General features: G+C 42.3%; 1 protein-coding gene across 4 annotated transcripts in view; it reads right to left on the reverse strand.

The window, feature by feature from the left end:
• Positions 1–9,796: 9,796 nt before the first annotated feature.
• Positions 9,797–12,932, reverse strand: part of RPRD1B (regulation of nuclear pre-mRNA domain containing 1B) — a 68,006-nt gene continuing 64,870 nt past the window's right edge. For all 4 annotated transcript variants that reach the window (XM_049869637.1, XM_049869640.1, XM_049869639.1 and 1 more), the window contains one exon: positions 9,797–12,362. In XM_049869637.1, coding sequence (XP_049725594.1) covers positions 12,213–12,362 — 150 coding nt within the window. In that variant the 3' untranslated portion in view covers positions 9,797–12,212. The remainder of the gene's footprint in view (positions 12,363–12,932) is intronic.

A 12,932-nucleotide genomic window follows, 5' to 3' on the forward strand; every position in this document is an offset into this window, starting at 1 on the left:
TCCACCAGGCACTCCTTGGAAACTATCAGGCAGTTCTACTCTGTCCTATAGCGTTGCAATGAGTCGGAATCGACTCGATGGCAGTGGGTATAGTTTACATTAGGGTTTCCTCTCTGTGTTGGATAGTTCCATAGATTTTGATAAATAATGTCTGGTGTCCACCGTTCCAGTATCATACAGAATAGTGTTACTGCCCTGAACACGCCCTGTGCTCCACCTGTTCATCCCTGCCACCCCGCTCTGCACCTGGAAACCACTGCTCTTTTTTTCTGTCTCTGTACTTTTGCCTTTTCCAGAATGTCATGTAATTGGAATCATACAGAAGGCAGCTTTTTCAGACTGGCTTCTTTTTCTTAGCAATATACATTTAAGCCTCCTCCATGTCTTTTTGTCATATAAACTGGTGATTCTTTTTTATCACTGAAGGATATGGATGCACCACAGTTTATCTATTTGCTTATGGAAGGACATCTTGGTTGCTTGCAACTTGTGGCAGTTATGAATAAAGTTGTTCTCAAGATTCATGTGCGACTTTTTGTATGAACATCTTTTCAACTCATTTGTGTAAATACCTAGGAGGACAATTGCTGGATCATACGGTAACCCTATATTTAGCTTTGTAAGAAACTGCCAGTCTTTTAAGATGTGGCTGTATCATTTTGCATTCTCACCAGCAATGAATCAGAGTCCCTGTTGCTCCACATTTCTGCCAATATTTGATGTTCTCTGTTAAAAAAAAAAAAAAAGTTTTTTTTCTTTTACTGTTTTGGGTTTTAGCCATTCTGATAAAAGGAAATTGGTCTGTGCAAACCCTGGTGGCATAGTGGTTAAGAGCTACAGCTGCTAACCAAAAGGTCAGCAGTTCAAATCCACCAGGTGCTCCTTGGAAACCATACGGGACAGTTCTACTCTGTTCTATAGGGTCGCTATGAGTCAGAATCAACTTGACGGCAATGGTTTTGGTTTGGTTTGTTATAGGTGTGTACTGATACCTCATTACTGTTTTAATTTGCAATTCACTAATGACCTATGATGCTGAGCATATTTTCACATGCTTAATTGCCAACTGTGTATCTTCCTTGGTGAGGTGTCCAGATCTCCTGACCATTTTTAAATTGGGTTGACCAGTTTTAAAAGTTCTTTGTATATTTTGGATACAAGTCTTTTATCACACACGTGTTTTGCAAATATTTCTGCTGGCATCAGGATTGGAGGAAGACTCGTTAACAACCTGAGACATGCAAATGACGCAACCTTGCTTGCCAAGACTACAGCCTTCAGTATGGATTACATGTGAACATAACCCAGTCCAAACCCAGTGCCGTCGAGTCGATTCTGACTCATAGCGACCCTATAGGACAGAGTAGAACTGCCCCATGGAGTTTCCAAGGAGCGCCTGTCGGATTTGAACTGCCGACCCTTTGGCTAGCAGCCGTAGCACTTAACCACTACGCCACCAGGGTTTCATGAACATAAAGAAAACAAAAATCCTTACACCTGGACCAATAAACAACATCAGGGTACCTGCCGAAGAAATTGAAGTTGTCAAGGGTTTCTTTCTTCTTGTATAAACAATCAATGTCCATGGAAGCAGCAGTCAAGAAATTAAATGACATATTGCATTATGCAAATCTGGTGCAAAGGACCTCTTTAAAGTGTTAAAAAGCAAAGAGGTCACTTTGAGGACTAAGGTACGCCTGACCCAAATCATGGTATTTTCAATTGCCTGATATTCGTGCAAAAGCTGGACAATGAAAAAGCAAAGCTGAAGAATTGACACATTTGAATTATGGTGTTGGCAAAGAATATTGAATATATCATGGACTGCCAGAAGAATGAACAAATCAGTCTTGGGGGAAGGACAGCCAGAATGCTTCTTAGTAGCAAGGATGGGGAGACATTATCTCCTTACTTTGGACATGTCATAAGGAGGGATCAATCGTTGGAGAAAGATGTCAAGCTTGGTAAAGCAGGGGGTCAGTGAAAAAGAGGGAGATGGATTGACACAGTGGCTGCAACAAAGGGTTCAAACATAGCAATGATTGTGAGGATGGTGCAGGATTGGGCAGTGTTTTGTTCTTTTATACTTATGGTTGGTACGAGTTGAAGCCAATTCAATGAAACCTAACAATGACAACTGTGTGGCTTTTCTTTTCATCCTCTTAACAGTGTCTTTAGCAGAAGTTTTTTATTTTAATGATTTCCAATTTATCTAGATATTCTCTCTTGGATTGTACTTTTGGTGCTGTATCTAAATAATCATTGCCAAACCCAAAGTCACCTAGATTTTTTCTTATGATACCTTCTAAAAGTTTTATAGTTTTACATTTGACATTTAGGTCCATGATCCATTTTGAGTTAATTTTTGTGAAGGGTGTAAGGTCAGTGTCTAGATTAATTTTTCTGCATGTGGATGCCCAGTTTTTTCTGGCACCATTTGTTGAGAACGTTATACCTTTTCTCCATTAGATTGCCTGTGCTCTTTTGTCAAAGATAAGTTGACTATATTTGTGTGTTTTTGTTTTTGTTTTATTCCTGGGGTCTCTGTTCTGTTCCATTAATCTGTTAGTCTGTTCGTTCACCAATACTACACTGTCTTGGTCACTGTAGTTTTATATTAAGTCTTGAAGTGGGGTAGGGTCAGTTCTCCAAGTTTGTTCTTCATACGGCAACTGAGTTTTTGGCTTTTTTCTTTTCTTTTCTTTTCTTTGCATCTTTAAAAGTTCTAGCTGATCGTTTTTCACATATGCCATTTCTTTCCTCATTAAGCCCATGTTTTCCTTTATATCTTCCAGCATTTATAATATCGATAATAGCTGTCTTAAGGTCTTTGACTGCTAATGTTATCACCTCTGTCATTCTAGATCTATTGATTAATTTTTCTCTGAGTGCTGTGTCATATTTTCCTACCTTTTCGCATGCTTGGTGTGATGGTTAAAGTTGTGTATCAAACTGGTTGGGCCATGATTCTCAGTGGTTTAGCAGTTATGCAATGATGTAGTTTGGAAGTTATGTAATGATGTAGTTATCCTCCATTTTGTGAATTAATGTAATCACCTCCATGATGTGATCTGATCTGATCAGCCAATCAGTTTTAAGGGGCATTTCCTTGGGGGGTGGGTCCTGTATCCAACATATATGGACGTTCTGGCAAAGCTCGGTTGCTTTTGCTCGTTCTGGATCCTGCATCTTGCTTGTCATCATCTGACCTTCGGTTCTTGGTACTTGAGCCAGCTGCATGCCATATTGCCTGCAGATCTTGGGTTTGTCAGCCGCTGCAGCTACATGAGTCAGGAGAAGCCTCCATCCTGACACCTGACCCAAGGACTTGGGACTTGCCAGGCTCTACAACCACATGAGCAATTTCCTTGATATAAATCTCTCTCTCTCTACATATATATGTGTGTGTCTGTGTGTGTATACATGCTTCACTGGTTTTGCTTTTCTAGAGAACTCATCGGTAATTTTTTATTTTATTAGATGCTAAACAGTAAATTTTATGTTGTTGAATGATGGATTTTGTCATATTTTTTAAAGTGTTGGGCTTTGTTTTTCCATGCAGGTAGGTTACTTGCAGATCAGTTCGCTCCTCCCGAGACTTGCTATTAACCTTTTTTTATGGCAGGTTAAGTACAGTCTTTATTCGAAAGAACCAAAACCAAACCTGTTGCTGCTGTACAGTCAGAGTATAACTACCCCATAGGGTTTCCGAGGCTGGAGATCTTTATGGAATCTTTCTCCCACACAATGGCTGGTGGGTTTGAACTGCTGACCCTTTCAGTTAGCAGCCAAGCACTTAACCACTGCGCCACCAGGGCCCATTGACTCTAGGGCTAATTTAATCCCGTTACAAAGGCATGATCCTTTTGAAGGTTCTACCCAGTGCTCTGTGAATTACAAGGTTTTTCCACTCTGGCTAGTGGAAACCTCAACTATTCCCAAACCTGTGTGAGCTCCAGAAACTCTTTGGCTTACTGTTTTCTGTTTGTTCTTTCCCTGGCCTCATGGAGTTTCATCCCACGCATTGATCAGAACTCACCTAAGGGTCAACGGGCCCCTCTGTGGAGCCACCTCCTCTGTTATTCCTCCCTGCACTCAAGGCACCTCAGCCTTACCCAACTCTGATCTCTGTCTCCTCAGCTCAGTGACACCACAGGCCTCTGTTTGGCTCCCCATCTCTGTGCTGCAGACCAGAAGCTCCCTAAATGAGTATGGTGGGGCGATCAGAGAGTGCTTCCTCTTTGCTTCCCTTTTCTCAGGGACTCACAGCCATCTGCTTCCTATTGTCCAATGTGTGAAAACAATCATTTTATATATTTCCTCGGCTTTTCTAGTCGTTTATGTTGGGAGGGCAATTCCAGTAGCAATTAATCCTTCCATCGGTGAAAGTGAAAGCGTTTACTCAAGTTGTTTCCATTATTGTTTTATGCTTCAAAACGTCATTTGACTACTAGAAGGTGTCTTCATTAAATGCTGGGAGACCTTTAAGAAAAAATTGTTTGGAGTTAGTTGGCTCCCCCAGTTCTATCAGGGAGCCAGGCTATGTCAACGATTTTATAAAATGCTGAGCTGGGAAGACATCTTCAAGGTTAATCCGAATTGACCAATTTAACCATTAGTTAAATTAACTTTTAAATTTGCTTTTTAAAGTGTTTTAAATATATCTTGAAAGATAATTCACAAATTCACTAATTAGCAAGCAAATTGAGGTTGTGGAAATGAATTTTCTTTAAAGTATCAAAAATAGGACAGTGAACCAAGAATTAAAGCTCCTAAAATTAATCACATACGTGCAACAATTATAATAAACAAGCAGGCTTGTGAGGTCACAATGACAAAACAACTTTATTTTTGTCTCCTACTGTCCCTTTGGAAACCCTGGTGTCCCTTTACTGGAAACGCTGGTGGTGTAGTGGTTAAGTGCTATGGCTGTTAACCAAAGGGTCGGCAGTTCGAGTCCTCCAGGTGCTCCTTGGAAACTCTGTGGGGCAGTTCTACTCTGTCCTATAGGGTCACTATGAGTCGGAATCGAGTCGAAGGCACTGGATTTGGTTTTTTTTTCGGTCCCTTTACTGGGGGCAGTGGTGGTTCAATGGTGGAATCCTTGCCTTCCATGAGGGAGGCCTGGGTTCTATTCCCGGCCAATGCACCTCGGGTGCAGCCACCACCAATCTGTCCGTGGAGACTTGCGTGCTGCTATAATGCTGGCTCAGTTTCAGCAGCACTTCCAGACTAAGATAGAAAAAAAAAAGAAAAGCCTAGTGATCTACTTCCAAAACTCAGCCAACGAAAACCCTGTGGATCACGATGGTCTGATCTACAACGGACCGTGGGGATGGCACAGGACTGGGCTGTGTCTCGTTCTAGACAGCATTTTGTTCTGTTGTATATAGGGTCACCATGAGTCATAGTCACCAGGTCACCACGATGCCATAGCAGCTAACAACTGTCCGTTTAAATCCACTTTGTGGGGCTAGTGGTTCTTGTAGCTGTAGGTGAAAACTCAGGTAGGCCCCCACAACTTCTGTAGTCAATCTTTAACTAAAAACCAAACAAAACCCATAGTCACAATTAACATGTAAAACGGCCTCGATTCAGAAATTTAAATGTCCAGTCCATTCCACACTATGATTAAAACGGATTACCCAGTTTACTGCTCTGGGTCTGCTGCAGGTGAGAGCCAGCACCAGAGAAGGGAGGCTGCCTGTGTTTGTTAAGGTCACTGACTCCTCCAGAGATAGAGCAGCAAGTGAGGAGAAGGTGACAGAGCAAGGGAAAATTCTTACTTGGGTGGTGGTGTGGTGCCTGGGCACCGGTTTGGCAGGACTTTACCTTCTTCTCACTTGGCTTCCTTGGACACTCATCATCCCCTTTCTCCTCCCAGTTGACCCATCCTCGTCCCCCATCACCAGGGAGCGCTTTCTAAAAGTAAGCAATTCCCTCTCCCTGGCCCTTTGCTTTCTGCCCTGTCCTCGGCCCTCTCTTCAGCCAGCTCTGAGATGGTCCCAGGCCAGTTCTTTCGCATGCAGCTGACACTCTATCCCCGGAAGATATGCATGCATCCCTTGCCCCGGCAAACTCCAGGAGTGGAGGCTGTACCCAACTCAGCCACCTCTCACTTGCTCCATCACCGAAGCACCTAGCCAGCCACTGGCATCCCCTCCTTTAGATTTGTCCTGGCAGGAGTCAGTCTAGGCCACCAACCTATAGGAGACAAAACAGTGGGCATCCACTGAGGCCTTTCTTCCTGGCCCTAAGATAAGGGACAGGTAGCATCCACTGCTCTGCCTTGGAGACTCAAAACACACCAATGGCTTTTTTCAAAGAAATCCCCAACAGAAATCCTCTTCCTTCAGCTCTAACCCCTAATCCTTTATACCTCAATATGGAGGGGTGGGTAATGAGAGTTGCAGTCTTTTGACCATCTCCTTTGTAAATCCTGCGTGTGGTTTAGCTGTGTGGTGACTGTTCTGATCAGGGCCACAACAAATGAACTCTGACAGAATGGAAGAAAAATGTGGAACAGAACTCAAATTCTTAAAAAGCCCAGACTTACTGGACTAGTTGAGGCTAGAGGGCTCCCTGAGACTATCGCCCTGAGATGCTCTATTAAACCTTGAACTGAAACTATCTGAGGTCACCTTTAAGCAAAATAACAAATTGGCACATAAAATAAAGGATATTACCCATGAGTACGGTGCTCCAGTAAGAAACCATCTATACGAGACCAAAAGGCCAACAATTACTCTAAAGCAAAGATGAGAAGATAAGGGGGCAGGGAAACTGGAATGCTGGAAACAACCAGAATGCAATTAAAGAGAACGTTGACACATTGCAAAAAATGCAACTAATGTCACTGAACAATTTGTGTAGGAATTGTCAAATGGGAACCTAATCGGCTGTGTAAACTTTCACCAAAAATGCAACATTATTTTTAAAAATCTACATTTATTATTTACTATACTAACAGCTACCATTGAGTGCCTAATTTGTCCCAGACATAGTACTAGGCTCTTTTTGCTAGCATCTCATAAAACATTATCATTTGGCTTAAAATAACAGAAACTTACTGTCCCACAGTTCTGAAGGCCAGAAGTCTGAAATCAATATGTTAGCAGGGTCATGCTCTCTCTGAAGGTTCTAGGTAAAATCCTTCCTTGTCCCTTCCTTGCGTCTAGTGGTTTCTGGCAATCCTTGGCATTCCTTGGCTTATAGGTGCATCACTCCAATCTCTGCCTATCTTCACATGGCCATCTGCCCCATGTGTCTCTTTTCCTTTTTTATGAGGACACCACTAGCGTTGGGCGCTATTGGATTAGGGGCTGTCCTATGCCGGTATGACCTCGTGTTAACTGAGTACATCCATTTCATTACTAAAAGTGCATACAGATAACTGGCATTTAAAAATCTCTGGAGGGCATTGTGCAAGTTCTGAGTTTGTCAGTAAGATTCTCAGCAGGAAGAAATATTCTGAAAACCTAGTCATAGAACTTTAGATCTTTGAGGTTACTTAGTTCCCCCCACTCATTTCCTTAAAGCAGCAGCTGAGGTCCCAAAAGGCTGAGTGACTTGCCCAAGGACATCACAGTGAGAGGAGATCAGAAGATGTGGGTTATCGATTGCCACAGTTGCCTCTTATTGGTAAAAAATATTAAATTCTAATTTGTACTGCTAATTTCAATATTTATCAAACCAGTGGTAGAAATTAATATTTATTGCAAAATAACTATTTCAGGGTCTAAAAAAACTGAACAAACTGGGCTTTCAACACTACATAAAGCTGTCTGAATTGCCATCTACTGTACCAGAGAATAATGGATTCTTAATTGAATCTGTGCCTCTGAGTGGAAGAATGATTTTTAAATGGAAAATTCCACACAGGTAGTGATGAGAAATGAGCTTAGCCAGATGAATTATTCTAGGAGAAAGTAAGACAGCAAAGCCAGGTTAGAAAACAGCTTTTTCTTAAGGATACCAAATAAACCAAATGCAGATTGCTTGTGCCCAGATGGTGAACTACTGAGTTTACTTTCATCTTCCTAGTCTGAACACTCACCGTGTCTTGTGTTCTGACCTTTATAGACTACGGTGATCCCCAGGGTTTCATACATGCTTTAGGATTGTACGCAGCACAGTAAGACAGAGGAATTGATGCGCTTGAATTGTGGTATTGGTGAAGAATATTGAATTACCATGGACTGCCAGAAGAACAAACAAATCAGTCTTAGAAGAAATACAACCGAATGCTCCTTAGAAGTGAGGATGGCAAGACTCTGTCTTACTTTGGACACATCAGCAGGTAAGACCAATTGATAGAAAAGACATCATGTTCAACAGCGAGCTAGCGACAAGGGAAACCTTCAGTGAGATGGGGTGACGCCGTATCTTCAACACTGGGCTCCAACATATCAAAGATCATGAAGGTGCTGCAGGAATGGTCATCGTTTTGTTGTTATACATAAGGTCACCGTAAGTCGGAGCTGACTCAATCAATGGCGACGAACAAGAACATGCAGCACAATGGTGCACAATGGTGACATTACTTACTTATCCATCAAACATTATTGGGAACTTAGGATACGCCACCCTTGCACTCCTCTTATGCAACACAGCAATCATAAGCTTTTAGGACTGGCAGAGAGCCCGAAAGTAATTGTCTACTACCACACATTTCATAGATAAGAAAACTGAGGCCCACATGGTGAAGTACCTTGCCCAGGAAGGTCACACAGAGTTAATGGCTCTAATCGCAAAAGTTAGGCATTTTGACAGATTCATGAGCTCTTGGGTAACTTCACCTTCAGTTCTGAGGATCTCAGAATCACATTGTGTAGCCTGAAGTGCTAATTAAACCGAAGGAATTATGGACTTACTATTTATAGGTAGGAATGCAGAAATTAACAAGGCCATGAAACCTGGGGACACACAGGAGATCTTGTCCCAAGATTCACATTACATTCAACCTTCCTATTTTAAGACAGAACTTGCATAATGCAGTCTTAACTTTGCTAATTCTGGACTTTGAGTTGCTTTTAGTTTTGATGGTCCACAGCTGCTGCAGGTTTTTTATATCACCAGATAAACGGGTAATCCCTCCTCTTCTGGTAAGTGATGGGCTCATCCAGTGGAAAGGTTCAAAGGATCCTTTCAACACATATAATTTGCCTCAAAAGGACCTATTTCAAACCTATGTTTTTCTATTATTTTAAGAGTTATCACCAACAATACCCAGTCAATATGCTTTTGTTGAATTTAAAAGTGAAGAGAAAGGAACAAGGAAATCCACAAAAATGCTTCTAAGAGACATACTACTTGGGTTTTGCAATTATCTTGCATTTTTCTTTTTTCTATTCAGGGTAGCTTTCCCCGTATTGCCAAAACCAAACACATCTCAGGAGGCCTAGTGTTGTGAACAAAAGCGCTGAAATCAAAGAACTTCCAAGTTTTAATCTGTCAGAGCCTAGTTGGGTGGTTCTGGCAGGGGCGGGGGGGAGGTTATCTAACCTCTCTCCATCAGTTCCCATTTCTATACAATGAGGGGGTACCTCTCCTGGGTACTGTGTGGATCAGCTAATTAAAGCTAATTAAGCCCGTGGAAAGAACCAGAAAACACTATGTAAGTGCTAAGTATTTATGGGCCACTAACAGTCACAAAAACTCCTAAGGGACAAGATTCTGTGGAGACAGCACATCTGTATTGGTGATTACTACTCACTCACTGCTTACAAAGAAAGCCTTGAGTTTTCTGTAACGAGGCAGGGAAAAGAAACCACACAATGTTGTTCAAGAACACCATCTTTATTCAAAAATATATATCTATGAGACATTTCAGAATATACTGCTGCCACCAATGACAGCCTATACTTCTAAATAAAGTCCTAAATTAATATACAAATTTAAGCTTTAAAAATATTCTTTAAGAAAAAAAACAAAACAAAAACAAAGGAAGATTGAAGACTTTCTGAGGAATATGACCTAAAGGAAAGGTCCTTTGAGGCCTATGGATGCCCTAATAAAGGAGGAAAAAACACAAAAACAAAACCCACCCTGCCTGCCTCAAATCACCTCAGATATGGAAGGAAAAAGATTTACTTAAATTAAGCAACGGAAGTAAGCACACTTGGGGAGGATGTGGAGAGAAGAATAAAGATTTTAAAAACAAAAGGCATTTCATCAAAAAAAAAAAAAAAAAAAGCTAACTTCCTCATAGGAAGTCCACTAGTAACAGGTGTTAAGAGACCAACACATTCATTTACATAATTGCTAAAATGTCATTTCTTTCTCTTGCTGTAATAACTATGCACCAATTGCTGGTCGAAGACTCAGATAAAACACAGCAGTGGGCTAAATCCATTCTAACATTTTCAGCTAGCTGATCAGAGCAAACACTTATCATACCCTTTCGGTTGATTTGTGGCTGGTAACATTTTGCTTCCTTGGCCAAAGCACAGAGAATGTCCCAGCCAGGTCTGCTCAGAAACACGCTCCTGTGCAGGAGTAAATCAGCACACCATATGGGGTAGGGGCGTCTGTGCAGAGACAGTAAGGATTAGAATTTATCTTGCAATTTTAGTAAAACCACCTACTGCCCTGTGGCCTCAGGGAGAAAAACCTGACATTTATTACTGAACAGTGACAGAACAGGCAATGTCGGTAAGCGCGTCACCACTACTCGGCTCTGCACAGAGTTAAACTGATTACCTGCTATGACCTTTCACTGTTCTCACTTCATGGCAGGCAGAGAGCTTCCTGAAGGGAAGCCTGTTTTACTTTCTAAAACACAGGTTATGTTCACTGGTTCAACATATAGTATTATGTGTAAATGGCTAAGGGGTCATCTTGAGGATACCAACTCAAGGTTATGCAGATTCTGAAGCTCCCCCCCTCCACTGAATTCCTTTTCACAGCTTGTGGATTTCAGCTATAATTCCTATTACACAATTGGGGCAAACTGTTTTCTGCCCTTTCCAATGTCAAAACCAAGTCTGCCAAATTAGAATGATTTACAGTTAGCAGGCCTAACCTTTACTAAAAGCAAGATAAAAACCCTAACTACATTATATAGTCATAATGTCACCTGGCATGATAATGAAATTAAAACCCCAAATTAATATCCCTCCCCTGGCCTCCCCCAATAACATGTGATACAAAGTCCTTCTCCTCATATAGGTACAAGGACGCGGGCAGTGGCAGGAACTGACTGGCAGGTGAACATGCACAGAGCGTCATATTTGCAGGGGAGAAGCTTCAAGTTTAGCCACCAGACTGTGGACAGATGTCCACACAGTGGAATAACTGTTAGTGTATACGCCCCACACCCCCTCCAAAAAAAGGGTCAGAGCAACACCCATGCAGAGCCCAGTGCCCCAGCATGCTGGTGTGTAGACTCACCAGTGCAGTGTCTTCTCAAACAACAGGGGTCAAAGGAGCGTGTTTTAGGAACATGCTCCATGATTCAGTGAGTAGGACCCTTGCAGCCTGGGAAGGGTGTATGTAGAAACTTGAAGCAAGTAACTTATTTTTAACTCATGCTTGTGATCCCTGTTATTTCATCCCTGACTTCATGTCCCCAGATCTCCTTTGGATCTTACTGCTAAATACTCTAGTCTGCTTACAACATAAATATCCCTAACCTGCGACTATGCGACACTAGTAGAAGTAACGGGAAGGGAAGATCAGACACTTGGCAAACTCTTTATGGCAAAGTTGCTCAACAGTTGTTTCTCCAACCTTTGGGGGCAGATGGTAGCTGGGAGAGCCAACGGCACCAGACAGAGCCCCTCAGTGGAAGCCTCTACCTAACGTGAACGAGCCCAGCTCAGAAAGGTGAAACTGCTTTCATGAGGAAATGCTCTCATGAGGGACAAATATTCTTATGAAAATGTCAGAGGTACACATGATTTTTATAACTTCTTGGGTGTAAAAAGAGCTAAAAATGGAAAACCAACAGGGGCATGAAAATTTGAAGTGGAAGAAAGAGTTTGTATTCTTTCCAAATGTGAATCGGAAGCGGTCCCACTCGCCACTGTTCTGAATTGTGCTCAACATGAGGCCGGAGAGGAGAGTCAAGGCTCTGTGGTTCTTTCTGGAGGCTGGAGGGCCGGGTGGAAGCAGGGACAGAACCAGGGGCTAGAAGGTTATTTCCAACCATGACTTGAGCCCTCTTCTTTCTGCTGGCACAGATGGGAATCTGGAGCCGCATGGTAGTTGCCCTAGTCAGTTGAAAACAGGTCACCAGCAGAGGGCAGGGGGGCCAAGCCCCCTGTGACGTTGGGCAGCAGTGAGAGATCTGGCAAGCTCTGAATGTGGGACTTCAGTTCCTTGCGGACCTGGGTTACCCGGGCAAGCTTCTGTTTATATTCCTAAGGAGACAAAGAAAAGACAAGGAGTTCAATCTGTGTGTGCTGGACGGATACGCCTAAGGAACCAGCACAACTACTCTCACCCGCTTGCTCTCCCCTCTCGTTCTCCTCACCAGGCCGCACCTCGCCTGTTCAGCTACACTACAAGGCTAGCTGGGGTTCTCAAACTCTCAAAAGGCAAAACTCTCTACCAAAAAAGGAAAGCAGACAGCAACGCTGGCAACAGTGAATGAAATGGTATTCAGCTTAGCACTTGGTATTTAGAAGTAAAAAGCAGTGACACTTAGTATTTGCATTCTCTTTTGAATCCCATCTCTTTGAAAATGGCTTATGAAATGCATATATTGAAGCTTTGCAACGATTTTAAAGGCTCCCTTTAGACGGGGCTAGAAAAACCACTATAAAGCCATGCCTTCTATGTTAAAGCTTAGAGATTAATCCAGATTTATCATTTTCAGAGTGATATTTACAGTAGAATTAACCCATTATTAAATAAAACTGAATAAGCCTCATATAAGCAAATGAGCACTACAGAAGCTCCAAAGAGCCTACTGCCACTATCTGTGTTCC

This window comes from Elephas maximus, chromosome 25 (assembly GCF_024166365.1).
Source record: "Elephas maximus indicus isolate mEleMax1 chromosome 25, mEleMax1 primary haplotype, whole genome shotgun sequence".
Taxonomy (NCBI): domain Eukaryota; kingdom Metazoa; phylum Chordata; class Mammalia; order Proboscidea; family Elephantidae; genus Elephas; species Elephas maximus.